The 22,006-nt window shown below is 35.1% G+C and overlaps 1 protein-coding gene across 4 annotated transcripts in view; it reads right to left on the bottom strand.

The window, feature by feature from the left end:
- Positions 1–22,006, bottom strand: part of LOC100625207 (ubiquitin carboxyl-terminal hydrolase 9X) — a 176,986-nt gene that overhangs the window by 91,533 nt on the left and 63,447 nt on the right. For all 4 annotated transcript variants that reach the window (XR_014836125.1, XR_014836124.1, XM_021080952.2 and 1 more), the window contains exons 12-14: positions 7,251–7,457; positions 4,480–4,616; positions 2,593–2,726 (exon numbers count right to left, since the gene is read on the bottom strand). Coding sequence is in view for 2 of the 4 variants with exons in the window: in XM_021080952.2 (XP_020936611.1) it covers positions 2,593–2,726; positions 4,480–4,616; positions 7,251–7,457 (478 nt within the window). In the remaining 2 variants the exon portion in view is untranslated. The remainder of the gene's footprint in view (positions 1–2,592; positions 2,727–4,479; positions 4,617–7,250; positions 7,458–22,006) is intronic.

The following is a 22,006-nucleotide window of genomic DNA, read 5'->3' as shown; positions in this document are numbered from 1 at the left end:
TATATAATTCATATACTAAAAAGGTTATGATTCATGTTATCACTATTCTAATGCTTTGACACAGGTTTGACAAGTGAGAGCTGACTCCTATATATTTCTGACACTGCAATATGATATTTTGCATAAAACAGACATTTTCTTACTTTCTGGCACGATAACATCCAGCTCTTACCCTGTGCTTTCCTATGGTAGGCCTAGAAACATTCATTTCTCCAAAGAACTATTAACTTAATAAAATGAATAGTACTAGTTAAAAATATTCTTTAAATTGCAAGAACCCCAAAAATATTTACTAGCACTTCATGGCTGATATGCATAAGTGATTACTAAGTACACAGGATGTGCACTTTATTTAACACAGCCCTGTTGTTAAGTGACACTTGTAAAGAGTCCTTTTTGTTAGCAAGCAGTCCTGAAAATAACCAAGCAGCATAATAATGCAAAGAGGTAATGCAAAGTGGCAGTCCTAAGAAAACATAGCTTTATATGAACTGCCTTGTGTCCTATAGTGTCAGAAACCCACAATCTTTGCTCAGAAATTGGAGAAAACAATACATAAACCTCTCAAGCTCCAATCAATACAATGGGTATCTTCTAATGGGCTAAAGTGGAGTGCATTATATTTTGTTATAAATATGAATCATTTTTTTAAACAGTGATTCCGGAAGTGCTAGTGCATAAACTCACTAAAAAAGAAATTAAGAGAACTCATTTTATCTTCCATATGTAAAAGTTTAAAAAATTTTAATGTTTGTGTTATTACTAGTTCTACATCATGTAAGTAATTTAAACTTAAAAGTTTCAATATAAAAATTAATTATTAATTTTTTTCCTATTTTTAGAAATAAATTCTGAGGGTTTGGGATGGAAATGCTACAAAATTTGACTGCAATGACTGTTATACACCTATTTAAAAAAATAAAAATCAATCTTCAGTGAAAAAAAAGTAATTAAAATTAAAATAAAAAAATAAATTGATAAAACATTGGCCAGAAGTGAAAAATACTACATCTGGAGGAAAAAGGTTAGAAACATAATATGAAATCAATTTACTCAGAGGAACATATTAATACAAGACAACTTGAAGTGCCTGCAAGCTAATTTAACTCCATCCTAACAATGCATTAACTCGCTTATGATGTTATAACTATTGTTATCATCATTTTACAGATTTGGTACATCTTTACAATAAAGGTCTTAAATAAATTACAAGTTATGCAGTGATGAACTGAGGCCAGATTTTAAATCTATGCAGTTTATAAAGCTTGCATTCCATTATCTCTAACCTTGCAAAAAAGAAGCAACATAAAAAGAATGCTAACATTTTTGTGATCATAAAATATCCACCTTTCAAACACATCTATATGACTGAATTCTCCACATCCTAATGCATCATGTCAACTGAGTAGTACTTTCAGTTCAGTACTACACTCAATCCTGTTTTCAATAATGGACAACAGAAAGGTTTTCTTCTTCATATTTAAAAACTTGAGCCTATAAGGTGGCTGGGGCTTTTGTTTGCCCCATGAATATGTACAGAGATAGGATATACAAAGAGTATTCTGTGCTCCAGCACACACAGATTCTGATTAAACTGTCAAAGAATAAATAACATTGCAATTAGTCTTTAAACCACCAAGAAAGAAACCCCACATACAGCAAATACTAAGTATTTTTTCTGTTACAACCATAGGAAACTTCATCCTAATATGTTTAAACAATTCCACATTCTGAGAACCAAAGGAACAAATGGTGATCACTAATCTAGCAACATTTAAATAAAGTTCTTTGAAGAATGGAAAAAAACAATTCAGGGTTATTAATAACAATTATAATATATATAAGAATAGACTTGGACAAAATTAACAGCAGGAGAATTAGGAGAATATTTTCAAGGAAATTATTAGGTCTCCTCAAAAAGCAGTAAAAGTGATGGCAATAAGGAAGTTTCTATTTTGCTCAGCAGTAATGAACCCAACTAGGATTCACAAGAATGTGGGTTCAACCCCTGTTCCCATTCAATGGATTAAGGACACAGTGTTGTCATAAGCTGTGGCATAGGTTGCAGACTCAGCTTGGATCCTTTGTTGATGTGGCTGTGGTGGAGGTCAGCAGCTGTAGCTCTGATTTGACCCCTAGCCTGGGAACTTCCATATGTTGCAGGTGCAGCCCTAAAAAGCATAAAAAAAAAAAAAAAAAAAAAAAGGGGGGGGGATACCAGTAAGAAAGAAAAGGTTTAAAATGAGCACATACTCAAGAAAGTAGCAACCAACTGCAGTTACAAGATAAAGTCCCCAGAATTAGAAGGAAAGAAATCAATTTAACAACAATGAACAGGGACACAGACCAGCACCTAATAAAGAGCCTTGAAAAGCTGGCCTATGGTTTAGGTTGTTTTATGATTTGAGAGGCCAAGTGACTAGTAAGTGAATACAATTTACAGAGACAACTCACTTCCATTCTTTTTTCTTTTTTTTTGGTCCTTTTGCAAATAAACATATTGTCAAGGTAAACAATACAAGGACAAAAGAAAATACAGGGAAGGTAAGCCATGTTGATTCCCAATAGTTAATTTTAGCTTGTTATACATACCTCTAGCATATAGTCGCATGTTATTCATATAAGCAGCAAGGTTTTCTGCTACCAAAGTAACTAAGGCATGATTGTGCTGAAGTTGATTGATTAAATCATGACGGTAAAATACATGGGGACTTCGCTGAGTCTGACTAAAACAAGAAGAACTTAACAGTATAATTAGGCAAACAAACACTGTTGTAACTAAGTTTACAGAGACTAAATTCTAGCTATTACTTTTAAATGGTTAAAATGTTCTATATTTGTAATAAAACTTTGTCAATATTCTTTTAAAAAAAAATCATGAAATCTGAGATTAACTGAGGCCTCAAAGCATACTTACTCCTTCTACCAATATTCTCCAACTCCACCCAAATACTAATCTTGCACAATACCAATATCAAAATAGCTGCTGTGCAGTATGTATAAATTTATGTGATCAAGTACATTAGCTAGTAAAAGTACATTCCAGAACACTAGTCTGCAGCCAGTTTTGCCCACTGGATACCACCAGAAAGATAACTTAGTTCCCTTCCTGATATGCCATTTTCAGTGAAACCAATCACATCACCCATCAACTGTCACATCACCATTAATTTAGTGGTGCTCAAATCACTAGCCTTAGAAAAGTACATAGAGCAACCCGAGAAAGGGTGTGTCTATCTGATAAAAGACAGAAGGCCAATAGCCAATATCAAACACAATCAAAATATGTACTTCACAAATAAATATTATTACTATTTCTGCAGTATTTGGTCCAATGGAATTTCCTAATTTCATAATCTTTCCAGCATTACAATAAAAATTCAACTTGAAAAATAAAAATGAAAAAGGAAATATAACTCTTTTAAAACATGAATTCTATTTACATACATAATTATTACACCAGTTTAAAGCTAAAATGACCTTGGCAATCATGTCTTAGGCACAAGAAAAACATTTCTTAAAGGTTAGGGAGTCATTCTAAGATTACAGCTAATCAGACAAAACTGGAGTTCACTACCAGGACTCCTAATTGCACTGTGAATATTCTTGCTATTTAGCTTTCTTCATGTTCTTTTTACTCTTCTGTCATTAATTCCAAATATATTGCAAGAAAACAGAAGGTTAAAATTATTCTAATAACCACTAATATTTTAGCATCGAATACAACATGTAAAATAAACTAAGAAAAAAACCTCGCTAAAATAAAGAGTAAAAAAAATCTTTAAACAAAGATGTCATCTTTCATGATTTAAATCACTTTTAATCTTTGAAAATTTACTTGTAAATTCTAGACAAAGTAACCACCCCAACCACCACACATTGAAAATTATTATTCCCTATTATAATATTTAAAATTAATTTGAAAAATGTTGATAAGTATGTCTGAGTAGGCCAGTTAAGAATATATTAAAGACCATGAAATCCAGGATTCAAAATGAATACTGAACCAAGAAAGGGGACTGGCAAAAAAGGTAGCATGAAATGAGGAGTGAGATAAATATAACCCATGCCATGACTATGTCTGATACATCTGCTAGAACTAAGATCTGAAACAAGAGTGAAAGCCAGTATCTTAATTCACACTTAAATACTATATAAAACTGGGTAAATTAAATTCTATGTTATTAAATATAAAGTAGATGAATAATCCTTACTTTGGAGCTGCTGTGGTATAGTGGGTTAAGGATCTGGCATTGTCACTGCAGTGTGGTTTGATCCCCTGGCCCAGGAACTTCCATATGCTGTAGGAACGGCAAAAAAAACAAACAAACAAAAAAAAAAAACCTTTATTTTGCTTCAAACTCTTCATTAAGCTATTTCCCCACTCCAGCTTTCTTTCTTTAAAATTTGCTTTTACTGATACGCTATTTTCAACAATACAAATAATAATTAGAAAGTTTTCTGTATTAAAAGCCTTACCTCAAATTTTGAGGTGCCTCACCAAACAAACTACAAATTTCTCTTATTTGTTTCAGTGCAGGAATTACCCACTTGTCATTATTGCGAAGTTCTTCTATAAAACGATCTATCCACTGGATCTTCTGTGTGTCCCGATCCTTATACACAATACACAAAAAATATGGTTATAAGGTATAATTCTACCTTCAAACTACTTTGAGAATCAAAGTAGAAAAGCTTATAAGCTAAGCTTCATAAAAATGATGATGTAATTATAACAGTTTAACAAAGCAAAATGCTTTAAGTATACTCTTAATTTGAAATGATCACCAACATTCCAAAAATAAATAAGAACTACTATACAAACTCACTGTTTCATGGAGTCAGATATTTATCTAAAACACAGTACAAATTCCAAGTTCAGGAACATACACAGGAAATTTCACTTTTAAAACACACATCTGAATGTGAGTACTGTGTTTTACTTACTGCTTTATAAGTTTCTTGATATTATAAAACTTTGCAAAAATATACAATCCCAAGTACTACTATATGTGGATGTGATGTTACATATTTTGTAAAAAAAATCAAGGAACACATATTTTATCAAGAAAACAGCATAATTAGCTTTTAAAATTAAAAAAAAACAAAATAAAAAAATTAACACACAAATAAAATAAGAGAAAATAGGCACCATGTTTTCACCTAGAGGAAAATATAAAATGTTGAACAATATTGCAATAATAAATTTACTTCTAATATTCTGCCATAATTTACTTCTGTCTTTTCATCTACAATCACCAGTAATCAGAAATTCAGGTTTGGAGTTCCTGCACAGTGGGTTAAGAATCTGACTACAGGGGCCTGGGTCGCTGCAGAGGTGTAGCTACAAAGGTGTAGGTTCAATCTCTGACATGGCACAGTGGGTTAAAGGATCCAGTGTTGCTGCAGCTGGGGTTCTAGCTCGAATTCCTGACCCAGGAATTTCCCCATGCAGTGGGTGTGGCCATAAAAGTTAAGAAATAAATAAATTAACTAAAAAAGAAGTTGAGTTTGAAAACCTAACCAATTTTTAACTGGAATGATTCTATTTCTATGCATATTTGGGAAAGAAAAATCTTTTTTTAGAATCAAAAGAGGGTCCACACTTCAAGTGCTTTCATGAACTATTTATCTACAGTAATAGCCATTTTAACACATACTGTAAAATATATTCATGAATTTAAGTGGTTTCTATTTATCACTGCATAAACTATAAAGAATGACCTACTCCATAAATATCAGGCTGTCTTCATATATTTCCTAGGCAAATTTCTAGACATGAAATTACTAAGCTGAATTCTGTGTACATCTTTAGAATTTACAATTTACACTTGAATACTAAATATGTCAAGACTCTTAGAAGCACCTTAGCTTGGAGAGTAGAGTGTGATATATTTATTAATAGTTTTTCTTAACACAAGTAAAGGCTGAGTTGAAAAAGGCAAAAAACACTTTTACTAAATTCCATGAAGTCTAATACCTATAAACACAGCAACATTTAAGACATTATGGCAGGCAATGATCTGAATAACTAATTAAAAGAGGAAGCAGTACTTGAGCATTTACACCAAGTGTTACTATTTCTATACTTCTCACTATTAAATAAAAAATTAAACTCAAGGTCTTCACCACCATTTGAGATGCTGAATAAACACAACATTCAGAATCAAATACAGTTTAACATTGTCATTAATTAAATAAGTGAACTGAGACTTTTTTCCTTTGATAAATTTGACACTCCAAATGCCTTAGTGCAAATCCAGTGTCCTACTAACTCCCGCATTAGAAAAAAGCTCCCTGTTTAAATTTATTTGTAAAGGACAGTAGACATTAAATGGTAATTTATGTATTCTTGAGAACTGAAAATAAAAATCTCAGTTTTATATACACATTGGGACTAACTAGTCCACAGATTATGAACAGTATCTTCACTTCTTAAGCACCCTGGGTTAAGAACACCTCCTCTGAATCTCTTTAAAAAAGTAATCAGATCAGCAAATACTTTTGAACCTCCACAATCACGTTTTTCAAAACCTGGCAGCATCACTGTGACTTTGCCTGACTTGATTAAATTAAATTCCAACTGAAAGCAGAACACCTGCTCTGAGGTAACTAAAAAAATACTGACCAGTTTTTGGTTTTTGTTTGCTTTTTCTAAAGGGAATACAACGCCTTTATTACAATCTTCAGCACCCTATCGGAAAGATGGCAAATCACTGCTGATAAAAATCCAGAAACAGGCCTAAGAATTTAAGCAAACTTAATATAAAATGCATACGTAAAATCAGTGAACATAAATGACGTAAGTTAAAATGGAAAGAAGCTGCTGTGATTTGCTAATAACGAAAACTCTATTTAGGAAGTTAATTATATTAACATATTTTGAGGGGAAAAAAAGTCTAACTATATTAACATATTTTGAGGAAAAAAAAAAAAGTCTAATTACCCTAACCTTCAAAGTCACAAATGGTTTTACTGCATTATGATTCTATTTTACTATATTTAACTACAGCATTACTATAATGAGTTCTTTCACCTTTACAAATCCTTCTCACAAGGTGGTAAAAATGCTTAGTGAACGATACAAAAACTTGTTGAAAAACAAGTAAGAGAAGGAAGTCACACATAAAAGACAACAGTAAGATGATCTGACAATATTACTTGGAATGATTAAACAATGAAATTATTCTGCAACTAAACATTTTAATGAGGGGGGATCAGAAAAAGTTAGCTAAGAAGTGCTACCATACCTGTGAACAACTGTAATCTAGTATTTTTATGTGGGCACTGAGAGCTAGGTCCATGATGTCCACCGGCACATCATCACTATGAGCCAGATTCCAAAGAAGGTTCAACACTTTATGTGCCATGACACCATCTTTATCATCTTCAGCAAGACGTCGAATCAGCTCAAGCAGCTTTTCACGTTGTTTTTTACTTGCATTTGTCCAACTTGCCTAGAAAAAAAATTTAATTATGTAAAGTCACAATTTACACATATATTGATTAGATCATCACTGCTTTAATTACAGTGCTTCTCCTTTAACTGCACCGCTTTAACTGGCTTTGAATAAACTACATTCATCTTATCACACCTATATATAGACACCAAGAATATAGCTCATTTCTCACCTAAGAAAACTAGTAACATTCATAAGGAAAATTAATCTAAATTCCAGGAGAAAAACCCTTCTATTTACTACTTTAATTCTATCTCTTCAAACATTAAAATTATATAGTCAAAAGTATAATACCTCATACAAAATGTTAAGAAACGCTAAAACTCAACAAAAAACCCAAACACCCTGATTAAAAATGGGTAAAAGACTTTTACAAATTCTCCACAAAAAAGACATAAATGCCCATGAGCATGTAAGATGTTCAACATCACCAATGATCTGAGAAATGTGTATCAAAATTAAGATACTACCTCATATCCATCATCACACCTACTCTGTTTTCAGACAGAAAAACAGAAAATACCAAGTATTGATAAGACTGTAAAAAAAAAAAAAAATGGAACGTTCATGTACTGCTGTGAAAATGTAAAATGGTACAGTTGCTACAGAAAAGAGTACAGCAGTTCCTCAAAAAATTAAAAATAAAATTGCCACATGATCTAGTATTTCCACTACTGGGTACATACTCAAAGGAACTGAAATCAGGGTCTCAAAGAGACATTTGTACACCTATGTTTGCAGTAGCATTTTAATTCACAATAGCTAAATGTAGAAACAATCCAACTGTCCATCTACAGAAAATTGGATAAGCAAAATGTGGCATATCCATATAGTAAAATACTATTCATTTAAAAAAGTAAAGAAATTTTTTTCTAGACTTTTTTTAAAAATTGGAGTATAGCTGACATAGAACATATTAGTTTCAGATGTACAGCAAAGTGAATCAGTTATACATATATTATTTTTTCCCATACAGGTTATTACAAACTATTGAGTAGATTTCCCCATGCTATACAGTACATTCTACTTAATTATTTTATAGAATAGTGTTTATGTGTTATGCCATCCTAACTACCCCCAGACAGTTTCCCCTAAAATAACCCTAAGTTTGATTTTCAAATCTGTGAGTTTGTTCCTATCTTATAAATACATTCTTTTTTGTATCATTCTTATTAGATGCCACATGTATGTGATATCTTATGGTATTTGTCTTTCTCTGACTTATTCACATAGTATGATAATCTCCAGATCCATGCAAATAACATATTTCATTTTTTGTTCTGCTTTTCATTTTCCACCATTTTTTTTTTTTTGGTCGTTTTTTTTGTCTTTTGTCTTTTTGTTGTTGTTGCTATTTCTTGGGCCGCTCCCGCGGCATATGGATGTTCCCAGGCTAGGGGTCTAATCGGAGCTGTAGCCACCAGCCTACGCCAGAGCCACAGCAACTCGGGATCCGAGCCGCGTCTGCAACCTACACCACAGCTCACGGCAACGCCGGATCGTTAACCCACTGAGCAAGGGCAGGGACCGAACCCGCAACCTCATGGTTCCTAGTCGGATTCGTTAACCACTGTGCCACGATGGGAACTCCTCATTTTCCACCATTTTTAAAGTTTTATTGAAGTATATTTGATTCACAATGTTGTGATAATTTCTGCCTATGAAAAAGTGATTCAGTTATACATGTGGATACATTCATTCTTTCAGATTCTTTTTCTGAATGGATTATGAAACAATATTGGGGAGAGTTATCAGTGCTTTAGCAGGTTTCCACTAGTCAGGCATTCCACATACCTCAATGTGCATAGGCTAATCCCAGATCCCCAGTCCATTCATCTGCCAAAACATTACCCTTTGGGCACATAAATTTGTTTTCAAAGACTCTGTCTGTTTCTGTTCTGCAAATAAGTTCATTTGAATCCGTTTTTAAGATTCCACATATAAGTGATATCACAAGGTGTTTGTCTTTCACTTCCAATTTCACTTAGTATGATAATCTTTAGGTCCATCCATGTTGCTGCAAATGGCATTATTCCATTCTTTTTTATGGTTGAGTAATATTCCATCATACATATGTACCACATCATCTTTATCTGTTAATGGACATTTAGGTTTTGCTTCCATGTCTTGGCTATTGCATAGTGCTGCAGTAGACACCGGGGTGCATGTATCTTTTCAAATTAGGGTTTTCTCTGGATATATGCCCTGGATTGGGAATGCTGAATCATATGGTAGTTCTATAGTTAGCCTACTAAAGAAACTCCATACTATTTTCTTTCTTTTTAAAAAAAAACATACCCTGATGGAGTTCCTGTTGTGGCTCAGTGGTTAATGAATCTGACTAGGAAGCATGAGGTTTTGGGTTTGATCCCTGGCCTCGGTCAGTGGGTTAAGGATCCAGTATTGCCATGGCGTAGGTCAAAGACGTGGCTCAGATCCTGCACTGCTGTGGGTCTGGCGTAGGCCGGTGACTACAGCTCCACTTGGACCCCTAGCCTGGGAACCTCCACATGCCAAGGGTACGGCCTTAGAAAAGACAATAGATAGATAAGTAAGTAAATAAATATTTGTTTGTTTGTTTTTTGCTTTTTAGGGCCACACCTGTAGCATATGGAGGTTCCCAGGCTAGGGATTGAATCAGAGATACAGCTGCCGACTTCTATCACAGCCATGCCAGAGTCAAGTTGCGTCTGCAACTGACACTCAGCTCATAACACTACGAGATCCTTAATCCACTGACAGACGCCAGGGATCAAACCAGCATCCTTGTGGATACTAGCTGGATGCTTAACTCACTGAGACACAACAGGAACAACACTTTTAAGTTTAATTAGGTCCTGTTTGTTTATTTTTGTTTTTACTCTCATTACTCTAGGAGGTGAATTCCAAAAAGATACTGCTGTGATTTATGTCAAAGAGCGTTCCATGTTTTCCTCTGAGTTTACAGTATCCAGTCTTTAAATCCATTCGGAGTTTATTTTTAAGAAGAACGTTTGAGAATGTTCTAATTTCATTCTTTTACATGTAGCAGACCAGTTTTCCCAGTCTACTTATTGAAGAAATTGTCCTTCCTCCACTGAATGCTGTCTTTTTTGTAGTAGATCTGGTCACAGTTGTGTGGATTTATTTCTGGGCTTACAATGCTGTTCCATTAATGCAGTATATAGTCTGAGGTCAGAGAGCCTGATTCCTCCAGTTCCGTTTCTCTTTTTCAAAAGTGCTTTGGCTATCTGAGGTCTTTTGTGTTTTCATTAAAGCAATATATGCTGGAGATGGTGTGGAGAAAAGGGAACCCTCCAACACTGTTGGTGAGAAGGTAAAGTGGTGCAGCCACTATGGAAAATAGTATGGAGGTTCCTCAGAAAACTATATGTAAAACTAACATGATCCAGCAATCCCATTTCTGGGCATATAAGTGGACAAAACTATAATTCAAAAAACATACCTGCACTACAATGTTCATGGCAGCATTAGTTACAACAGCGAAGATACTGACTTAACCTTAAGGTCCAATGACAGAGGAATGGATAAAGAAAATGTGGTACATACAATAGAATACTACTTCACCATTAAAAAAAAAGAATGAAATAATGCCATTTGCAGCAATATGGATGGACCTAGAGATGATCACCCTTAGTGAAGAAAGTCAGACAGAGAAAGATAATCATCATGATAACAGTTGTATGTGGAATCTTAAAAAAAATGAAAGAACTTATTTAAAAAACAGAAATAAACTCACAGGTTTCAAATGAAACTTATGGTAGGGGAAACCTTGATGGGGAGGGTTGGACTAAGAAGACAGGAAAAACATACACACTGCTGTATAAAAGAGATAATTAAATAGAACTTTCTGTATAGCATAGGGAAATCTACTCAATAGTTTGTAATAACCTATATTACAAAAGAATGGATATATGTATAACTGACTCGTTTTGCTATAAACCTGAGAGTAACACAATGTTGTAAGTCAACTCTACTCCAAGAAATTTTAAAGAAGGAGGAGGAGGAGAAAGAAAAAAAAAGGAGAAGGAGAAGAAGGAAAAGAAGAAGAAACACTAGAAACACTAGAATTCTCTGCCATATGAAGACAAAAAAGCTGGCCATCTGCAGGTCTGGCAGAGAGCTCTCTCTAGGAAACAAATCAGCTAACATGCCGACCTTGAACTTCTTAGCCTCTAGAACTGTGAGAAATAAATTTCTATCGTAAATGCAAAAAAACAAAAAAAGTAAAGAAATTTTGACACATGCTATAACACATTAACCTTGAGGCCTGTATGCAAAGAAAACCAAACCACTCACTAAAAGACAAATAACTACTATGTGATTCCACTCTAAAAGAAGTTCTTAGAGCAGTCAAAATCATATAGACAAAATTAGCAGCATAGTTGCCAGCTCTGAGGTGAGTAGGAATGGGAAATTATTGTTTAAAGAATATAGTTTATCAGGGTTTTTTATTTTTCTTTCTCTCTTTTTCTATTCAGGGTTGCACCTAATGCATATGGAAGTTCCTGGGCAAGGGGTCAAATTGGAACTGCAGCTGCTGGCCTACATCACAGGAACAGCAGCACTATCTGAGCTGCATTTGCAACCTATGCTGCAGCTTGTAGCAACACTGGATCCTTAACCCACTGAGCAAGGCCAGGGATCAAACCTGTATCCTCATGGACAGTTAGGTCAGGTTCTTAACCCACTAAGCCATTATGAGAACTCCAGTAGATCAGTTTTTACAAAATGAAGAGTTATGGTGAATGATGATGACTGCACAACATTACACATTGATTTTTTCTGTTTTTGTCCTTTATCTTCACCCTCGGCATATGGAGGTTGCCAGGCTAGGGGCTGAATCAGAGCTACAGCTGCCGGCCTAACGCCACAGTCACAACAACACAAGATCGGAGCCATGTCTGCATTTCAACATAGCTCATGGCAACACCAGATCCTTAACCCACACAGCAAGGCCAGGGATCAAACCCACATTCTCATGGATACCAGTCAGGTTCATTACTGCTGAGCCACAACAGGAACTCCATTATGAACTGATTTAATATCAATGAAGTAACTATACACTTAAAAATGGTCAAGATAGTAGATTTTATGTCATATGTATTTTATAAATACAATACCAAAAATAAAGAATTCATGGCTCTGTGCCATTCTAAATAGCTTAATGAGATCTCATGCCATCCCCTGAAGGGAGAGTAATCTGTGCTATCTTTGCTGCTGTACCTCAAACTGCAGAAGTTATTGCCACAGTGTGATACACACTTAGCTAAGATGGAAAGGCATATTCAATTTATACACAAAGATATTCAGTGAGAGCAAGAGACCACTTTCACATAACTCATATTACAGATAATTGTTATAACCATTCCATGTCATTATTAGTTATTGTTGTTAATCACTTTACTGTGCCTAAATAAACAATTTAATATTACCATAGGTATGTATGCACAGAAAAATACATACCATATATAGGATTCAGTACTATCCAGTTTTTGGGCATCCACTAAAGGTTTAGGAAAGCATCTCTCACATATAAGAGGGAATCTACAGTATAAATGAAGAAGGTAGATCAAAAGTAACATGTTTTACATATTTTAAAGCTAAAAGAAAACACATTCAGAGGAAATAAAAGTCTTGACAACTTCTAAAGTACTGACTAAGAAAAAAAGTTTTTTTAATCTCCACTTACAAACTTAGGAGACAAATGCTCATTAAAAACAAACAAAACAAAAACCTCAAAGGGTGCTCTTGTGGTCCAGTAGGTTAAATATCCCATGCTGACACTGCAGCAGTATGATTCATCCCTATGGTGCTGGTTCAATCCCTGGCCAGGGAACTTTCGCATGCCACAAACAAAGACATCCCCCACCTCCACCCCATAATTCCTTTGTTTGATGGATGGAAAGATTTTTTTTCTCCCACCAAACATAACTAAAAAGACAGACATAAATAAACTCTGAAAATTGGAGAGACAAAAAGAGAACAACTAAGGATTTCAAAATCCAAGGGATGACAAGATATATCAGTTCCCTAGATTTTTTGGTTTTGTTTGTTTGTTTTGTTTTTGTTTGTTTGTTTTGCTTAATATATCTCTAACCAGGAGCTGAAGAATCAGCAATCTGGACACACTCATGTGTATAGAAAAGGAAAGCATACCCCAAAGCCACCTCTACAGTCAAAGGGTCCAAAAAGGGGCAATACAGCATGACAGAAAATGTCTGGAAAACAACTGTCATATTCCAAACAAACAATATAGAAAAATCTATATCCAAGGACCACCCATACCACAAAATGTTGAGTGAGGACCTAGACCTTCTTAAGGTTGTTAAAAAGCATCCCAGAACCTGGTCAGGTGAAACAAGAGAAGACCAAGAAAGGAGCCAGGATTTCTACTGCCAACTAAAAATAACAAACAATGCCTGTTTGAGTGGTGTCAGAAGAGGCCTAGAAGAGAATCAGGACATTTACTAATCACAAGCAGTTAATAAAGCCACCAGGCCACCCACACCATGGTGTATACATAGGGTATCACAATTAACTTTTTACCTAGCAATAATTAGGAATGTTCCACCTGGGACATAAAGAAGGCAAAAGAGGAACCTAGAGTTCAATCTGCTCTTATACTAAAGGGGCATTTCTCCCTTCTCTTGCCTGTGTGGTAGACAAAATCAGTTTTAAAAAGGCGTAAATAGTCTCATAGTCACATAACATAATATAACTTCCAGATTTCAGCTGAAATTAACTTAACATAGTAAAAATAAGGAACCTACTAAATTGGAAGGAAAAAACATCAATGATAGATGTCTACACTGAGATGGCAGATATTAAAATTAACAAAGATATTAAAGCAACCATACAAAAAGATACTACAATACACTCCTGAAAAAAATAGCTATCTAAAAAATTGTACAAATAACCTGCAGGTGGGTGGAAAAAAGACAAAAAACAAAAATGAAAGAAAAGCAGAAGAGAACAAACAGCACAAAAATAAAATTGCAGGAGTTCCCATCATGGCACAGTGGTTAACGAATCCGACTAGGAACCATGAGGTTGCGGGTTCAATCCCTGGTCTTGCTCAGTGGGTTAAGGATCTGGCGTTGCCGTGAGCTGTGGTGTAGGTTGCAGACAAGGTTCGGATCCCAAGTTGCTGTGGCTCTGGCATAGTCCAGCGGCTACAGCTCCGATTCAACCCCTAGCCTGGGAACCTCCATATGCCTCAGGAGCGGCCCAAGAAATGGCAAAAAGACAAAAAGACAAAAAAAGAAAAAGAAAAAAGAAAAGGCAAAAAAGGACCTAAATAAATAAATAAATAAATAAATAAATAAATAAATAAATAAAATAGCAAGTTTATATTCTGATATATCAATAATCACATTAAATTTAAAAGGTCTAACTACACCAGTTACACAGTAGAAAGTAACAGAGCTTCCTTATACTGTAAGTATAAAGCTGCAAGCAGGGTGAAAGTAAAAGGATGCAGAAATACACAAACATTAAAGGAAAACAGAAATAGCTATACTAGCTAAAATAGACTTCAAGGTGAAAAACATCATCAGAGCACAGTACATTATATATTGAAAAAGAGTTAAGTCCATCAGCAAGACACAGCAATGCTAAAAGTGCATGCATTGAAAATATGTATGCTCTGGCAGTTCCTTTGTGGCGTAGCAGGTTAAAGATCCAGCAAGGCTGCAATCGTGGTACAAGTTGCAACTGTGGTGTAGGTTTGATCCCTGGCCTGGGAAACATGTTGTAGGTGGGTGAGGAGGAAAAAAAAATAGTATATTACAAAATATTCAAGGCAAAAAACTTAAAATTCCATGAAGAAATAGGAAAATCCATAATTATAGGCAAAGACAAGAACAACCCTCTCTAAACTGACAGAACTAAAGAGAATATTAGCAACATATAGAACACAAAATCAGTAGGACTTAACAGACATTTATAGAAACACTCCACTCATCTGTGCAGAATATGGCTTCTTTTCAATGTACCCACAAAAAATATACCAAGACAAACCATTTGCTGGAGTATAAAATGAACATTAACAAATTTAATAGAGTAGAAATAATCTAAGCTTTTTTTGACTGAGTAGGAATAATCTAAGCTTTTTAAAGAAACTAGAAGAAGTAAATTACAAGCAGTAGGAAGGAAATACCAAAGAATAGAACCAAAAAAATGTGAAGAGAAAAACAACAGTGAAGGACAATGAAATAAAAATGTTTCTTTCAAAGAATCAATAATCTAACAAACCACTACTATTGTGAAGAACAAAAAAAGTAGAGAATATATAAATCACCAACACCAAAAATGAACAGATATCACTGTAGATGCTGCAGACATTAAAGAATAATAGGGAAAATATACCCTTAGATTGGAGGAATTAATATTATTAAAATGGTCATACTTCCAAAAGCAATCACAGTTCTCTTTCAGATTACCTATGACATTTGCCACAGAACCAGAAAAAATAACCCCTAAAATTTATATGGAACCATAAGACCCATAATTGCCTAAGCAATCCTGAGGAAAAGAACAAAGCTAGGGGCATAATCCTCCAAGACTTCAGACAGTATTATGAGAAAGCTACAGCCAAAAAAAAAAAAAAAAAAAAAAAAAAAACCAATATGGTTATGGCACAAAAGCAGACATAAATCCACAGAATACAACAGAGAGGTCAGAAATAAACCCAGACACCTAAGTCAATTGATCTTCAACAAAGAAGGCAAGACTATAATGGGAAAAAGTCTCTTCAGCAAATGATATTGGGAAAATTAAGAGTCCCATGTAAATTAAATTAACATACCACACAAAAATAAACTGAAAATGGCTTAAAGATTTATGTAAGACAAAAAACTCATTGAAGCAAGCATAAGCAAAACATTCTCTAACATAAATCATAGTGGTGTTTTCTTAGGTTAGTCCACCAAGGCAATACCAAAAAAAGTGAACTAACAAATGAATCACTGGCGTTCCCATTGTGGTTCAGTGGTTAATGAACCACACTGGTATTCATGAGAACGCAGGTTACATCCGTGGCTTCGCTCAGTGGGTTAAGGATCCAGTGTTGCCATGAGCTGCACTGCTGTCATGGTGGTGCAGGCCAGCAGCTACAGCTCTGATTCAACCCCTAGACTGAGAACTTCCATATGGCACAGATGCAGCCCCCCAAAGACAAAACAAACAAATGGGACATAATCAAACTTCTGGTGTTCCTGCTGTGGCTCAGCAGAAATTAATCTGACTAGTATCCATGAGGATAAGGGTTCAATCCCTGGCCTAGCCCAGTGGGTAAAGTATCCAGCATTGCCATCAGCTGTGGTATAGGATGCAGATGCAGCTCAGATGCTGCTGTGACTGTGGTGTAGGCCAGCAGCTATAACTTCAATTGGACCCCTAGCCTGGGACCCTCCATATGCTGTGGGTGTGGCCCTAAGAAAAAAAAAAAAATCAAACTTGTAAGTTTTTTGCACAGCAAAGTAAACCATAAGCAAAATGAAAACCTACAAACTGGGAGAAAATACTTGTAAGTGATGTGAGTGACAAGGGCTTAATTTCCAAAATATATAAATTGCTGAACCAACTTCATACCAAAAGAAACATATAAACAAAAACACCAAATAACGAAAACAAAAAAACAACCCCACCAAAAAACAGACAGAAGACTTAAATAGACACTTCTCCAAAGAAAACAGATGGCCAACAGGCACATGAAAAGATGTTCAATATCACCAATTATCAGAGAAATACAAATCAAAACTACAATAAGGTACCACCTCACACCAGTCAAAATGGCTATCATCAAAAAAATCTACAAACAGGGAGTTCCCATAGTGGCTCAGTGGTTAACAAACCCTTCTAGCATCCATGAGGATGCAGGTTCAATCCCTGGCCTTGCTCAGTGTATTAAGGATTTGCCATTGCCGTGAGCTGTGGTGTAGGTCACAGACAAGGCTTGGATCCTGTGTTGCTGCGGCTGTAGGCGTAGGTCAGCAGCTACTGCTCCAATTCAACCCCTAGCCTGAGAACCTCCATATGGCGGGGTGTGGCCCTAAAAAGACAAAAAAAAAAAAAAAATCTACAAAAAATAAATGCTACAGAGGGTGTGAAGAAAAAAGAACGCTCTTATACTGTTGGTGGTGTCAGTAGGAATATAAATTAGCCCAATCACTATGGAAAACAATGTGGAGATTCCTCAGAAAACTAAAAATAGAGTTGTCGTATGATTCTGCAATTCCATTCGTGGGCATACATGTGGACAAACCATATTTGAAAGGATACATACACCTGTATGCGCACAGCAGCACTATTCACAACAGCCTAGACTTGGAAACAACCTAAACGTCCATCAACAGATGAATAGATACAGAAACTGTGGAAATACATACAACAGAATATTACTCAGCCATTAAGAGTGAAATAACATGAAATTCTCCTGTGCACTGCAGCACCGTTCACAACAGCCTAGACTTGGAAACAACCTAAATGTCCATCCAAACTACAATCAAATCAAAACTACAATAAGGTACCACCTCACACCAGTCAAAATGGCTATCATCAAAAAAATCTACAAACAGGGAGTTCCCATAGTGGCTCAGTGGGAACCATGAACAGATACAGAAGCTGTGCTAATGCATACAACAGAATATTACTCAGCCGTTAAGACTGAAATAACATGAAATTCTCTTGTGGCTCAGTGCATTAAGGATCCATAGCTTGGGTCACTGTTATGGCATAGGCTCGATCCCTGGCCCAGGAATTTACACATGCCACAGGTACAACCAAAAAAAGAATAAAATAATGTCATTTGCAGCAACATGGATGGACCTAGAGATGATCATACTAAGTGAAGCCATACAGAGAAAGACAAATCCATATGCCATCACCTACATGTGGAATGCAAAATAAGACATAAATGAACTTACCTATGAAACAAAAACAGACTTACAGACATAGAGATAGACCTGCGATTGCCAAGGGGAGGGGGAAGGAGGGTGAGGGTTGGACGGATTGGGAGCTTTGAGATTAGCAGATACAAACTACTACATATAAAATGGATAAACAAGGTGCTACTATTTAGCACAGAAAACTATATTCGATATCCTATAATAAACCACAATGGGAAAGAAAAAAAAAGGTAACAGAGACTAACAGAAATAACTCAACATATGTAAATCTGACATCTTATAGGAAATGAACTACACTTCTGAAAAAAAAACACAAATTACTACAACTCATATCATATAAAACAGATATTTTGAACAGAACTACTAAGAAAATTAAATTTATAAATTACAAACTCCCAGAAAGAAAATCTCCAGAACAAGTTGGTTTCACTGAAATATTCTACCTAACACTTAAAGTAACACCAACTGCATATAATTTCTTACAGAAAATAGTAGGAAACATTTTCCAATGTATTTTACGATAAAATTAATATCCTAAAGTATTGTATACACACAAAAATAAAACTACAGATCAATCTCTCATGAATAGTGATTTTAAATATCTCAACAAAGTATTAGGAAACAGAAAAGTATTAGGACACACCATCTTTGGTTTTTTTTTTTTTAGGGATTGAAGGCTGATTCTATAACTGATAAACCATTATTATAATCCACCACATTAACAGTGAAAAAGAAAAATAGTACAATTACATCAATGTAGGAAAAAAACTAACAATATTCAACATCTATTTATGAAAAAAACTCTTGGAAAACATGAATGGAGTAGAGAACTTTCTTGACTCTAGTGAAAGCCATCCATAAAAAACACAGCTGGAGTTCCCGTTGTGGCTCAGTGTAACAAACCTGAGTAGTACCCACAAGATGTGGGTTAGACAGATCCCTGACCCCACTCAGTGGGTTAAGGATCTGGTGCTGCCCTGAGTTGTGAAGTAGGTTGCAGACACACCTCAGATCTGGCATTTCTATGGTTGTGGTGTATGCCAGCAGCTGCAGCTCCGATTGGACCCCTTACCTGGTAACTTCCATTTGCCGGAGGTGTGGCCCTAGAAACAGAAAACAGACAACTAACATTATTCTTAATAGTGAAACATATAGCTTTCCTCTCCCTAGTACTAGAGTAAGATAACACTATACAATAAATTCTAGCTGATAGAGTAAGGCAAGAAAAAGAAAGAAAAGACATTCAAATTGGGAAGAAAGTAAAATTCTTCTTAAACACAAATTTGATTCTATATGTAAAAAACCTCAAGGAACTCAGGGGAAAAATATAAAGACTCCTAGATTTAAGATCACAGGATATACAAATAAAAATCAAATATTTCCATACAGTAGAGATAAACTTGTGGCTATCAGCACTAAAAATACAGTAACATTTACAATCACTTCATAAAATATATTTTAATATCAAAGTTTAAAATAAATTATGTATAGGGTTTAAAAGCTAAAAGTTATACAGCACCGAAGAAGGAAGTGAAAGATCTAATCTCAGAGGGACGTGATATTCATGCAATGGAAAACTCAACACAGCAAAAATGTTAATTCTCCCAGAACATATACAGGTTTAACACATTCCTATCAAAATCACAGCAACATTTTTCACTATATCAAACCAGATGATGCCAAAAATTATGTGCCAAGGCAAAAATAACAGAATAAACATTTCTAAAAAACTACAATTCTAAAAAAATATAGGATTCTGTCTACCTGACATCAAAACATATGTGCAAATAGTAATTAAAACTGTATACTGGAGAAGAATCAATAAATGGAAAAACAACAGAGAACCTAAAAACAGATCCAAGTGATATCTAACAAAGTTGCAAAAGTAATCTAATGTAGACAAAAAGATGACTTTTACCAAAGAGTTCTGGAACAATTAGACCTACACAGGAGACCAGGAAAAAAAAAAACACCAAAAATCTGCAGCCTAAGTCTCACATTTAAACAAAACTCAGATAAAAAAACGAATGAGATTTTCCCGTAAAAGCATAAAGATTTCAGAAAAAACAATGTGGAAAATATTCTTTGTGATTTATGAATAGGCAGCAAATCATTGGTCTTAACACCATAAGTGTGACTGGTAACGCATTAAAAGGAGATACACAGGAAAAATTAAAAATTTTGCTGGCAAAATATGCTGCTAAGAGGAGAATAAGACAAACTAAGATTGGGAGAAGATATTTATACATAATCTAACCAACAATGGGCATGTGCAATATGTAAAGAACTCTGTAAACTAAAACATAAGAAAACAAACAACCCAATGAGAAAATAGGCAAAAGGCATGAACACATACTTCAACAAAAATAAAAATGTCAGAGTTCCTGTCATGGCTCAGCAGAAACAAATCTGACTTGCATCCAAGAAGACTCAGGTTTGATCACTGGCCTTGCTCAGTGGGTTAAGGATCTGCTGTTGCCATGAGCTATGGTGTAGGTCTCAGACATGGCTCAGATCTAGAACTGCCGTAGCTGTGGTATAGGCTGGTAACTACAGCTCCAATTTGACCTCCAGCCTAGGATCTCCATATGCCATGGGTATGGCACTCAAAAGAGAATAAGAAAAAAAAAAGATATAAATGTCAAAAAATTACAAAATATGTTCAATGTATTAGCCAACGAAAGAATATAAATTAAAGCTGTAAGATTTTGGTGCACACCTATCAGAACAAAAAATGATGGTGAATACATCAAAATCTGGTAAGACTGTAGATTAAATAAATTACTCGTAATTGTAAGCAGAAATATAAAATATTACAGCTACCCTACAAAACTGTTTGGCAGACTCAAGGTCACAAATTAAATACAGCAACACACATGAGCATCATACATGCTAAGTGGAATTTATCACAGAAATAAAAGATTATTTGAACACAGAAATACTGATCAATATAATACAGGACAAAAAAATAACAAAAAGCTGATAACATCTCAATATACACAGAAAAGGCAACTGACAAAATCCAATATCCTTCCATGATTAAAATTATCAATAAATTAGAAATAGAAAAATTTATAAACCTGATAAAGGACATCTACAAAAACCCCACAGACACATCATATTTAATGATGATGTTAACTGACAAAAGCTAAAACTATCTAGAAGGAAATACTTTCGTGGTTTTTTTTCTTATGGCCACACCTCTGGCATATGGAAGTTCCCAGGCTAGGGGTTGAACTGGAGCTGCAGCTGCTGCCCTACACCTCAGCCAAGCAGATCCCAGCAGCATCTGTGGCCTATGCTACAGCTTGAAGTTATGCTGGATCTTTATTCCACTGAGCCCAAGGCCAGGGATAGAACCCATGTCCTCACAGACACTAGTCAGGTTTCTTACTGCTGAGCCACAAAGAGAACTCTGTTAGAAGAAAATATTAAAAAAAGAACTCTTGAGACATACATTAGATAATTATTTCTAAAGTATAAGCAACACCCCCACCAAAAAAAAAAAAAAAAAAAAAAAAAAAAAAGAAATTGGAGTTGACCAAAATTTAAAACTTGCAGTTCTCCTGTTGCTCAGGTTAAGGATATGGCATTGTCACTGCAATGGTTTCGGCCACTACAGTGATGTGGGTTCTA

Source organism: Sus scrofa, chromosome Y (genome assembly GCF_054392235.1).
Source record: "Sus scrofa isolate SSC_HxYL_T2T_F1_AM1 chromosome Y, Sscrofa_HxYL_maternal_Yorkshire_Landrace_v2.0, whole genome shotgun sequence".
Lineage (NCBI taxonomy): Eukaryota > Metazoa > Chordata > Mammalia > Artiodactyla > Suidae > Sus > Sus scrofa.
Note: the sequence above shows the minus strand (reverse complement) of the source record. Positions and strands in the feature narration are given on the sequence as shown.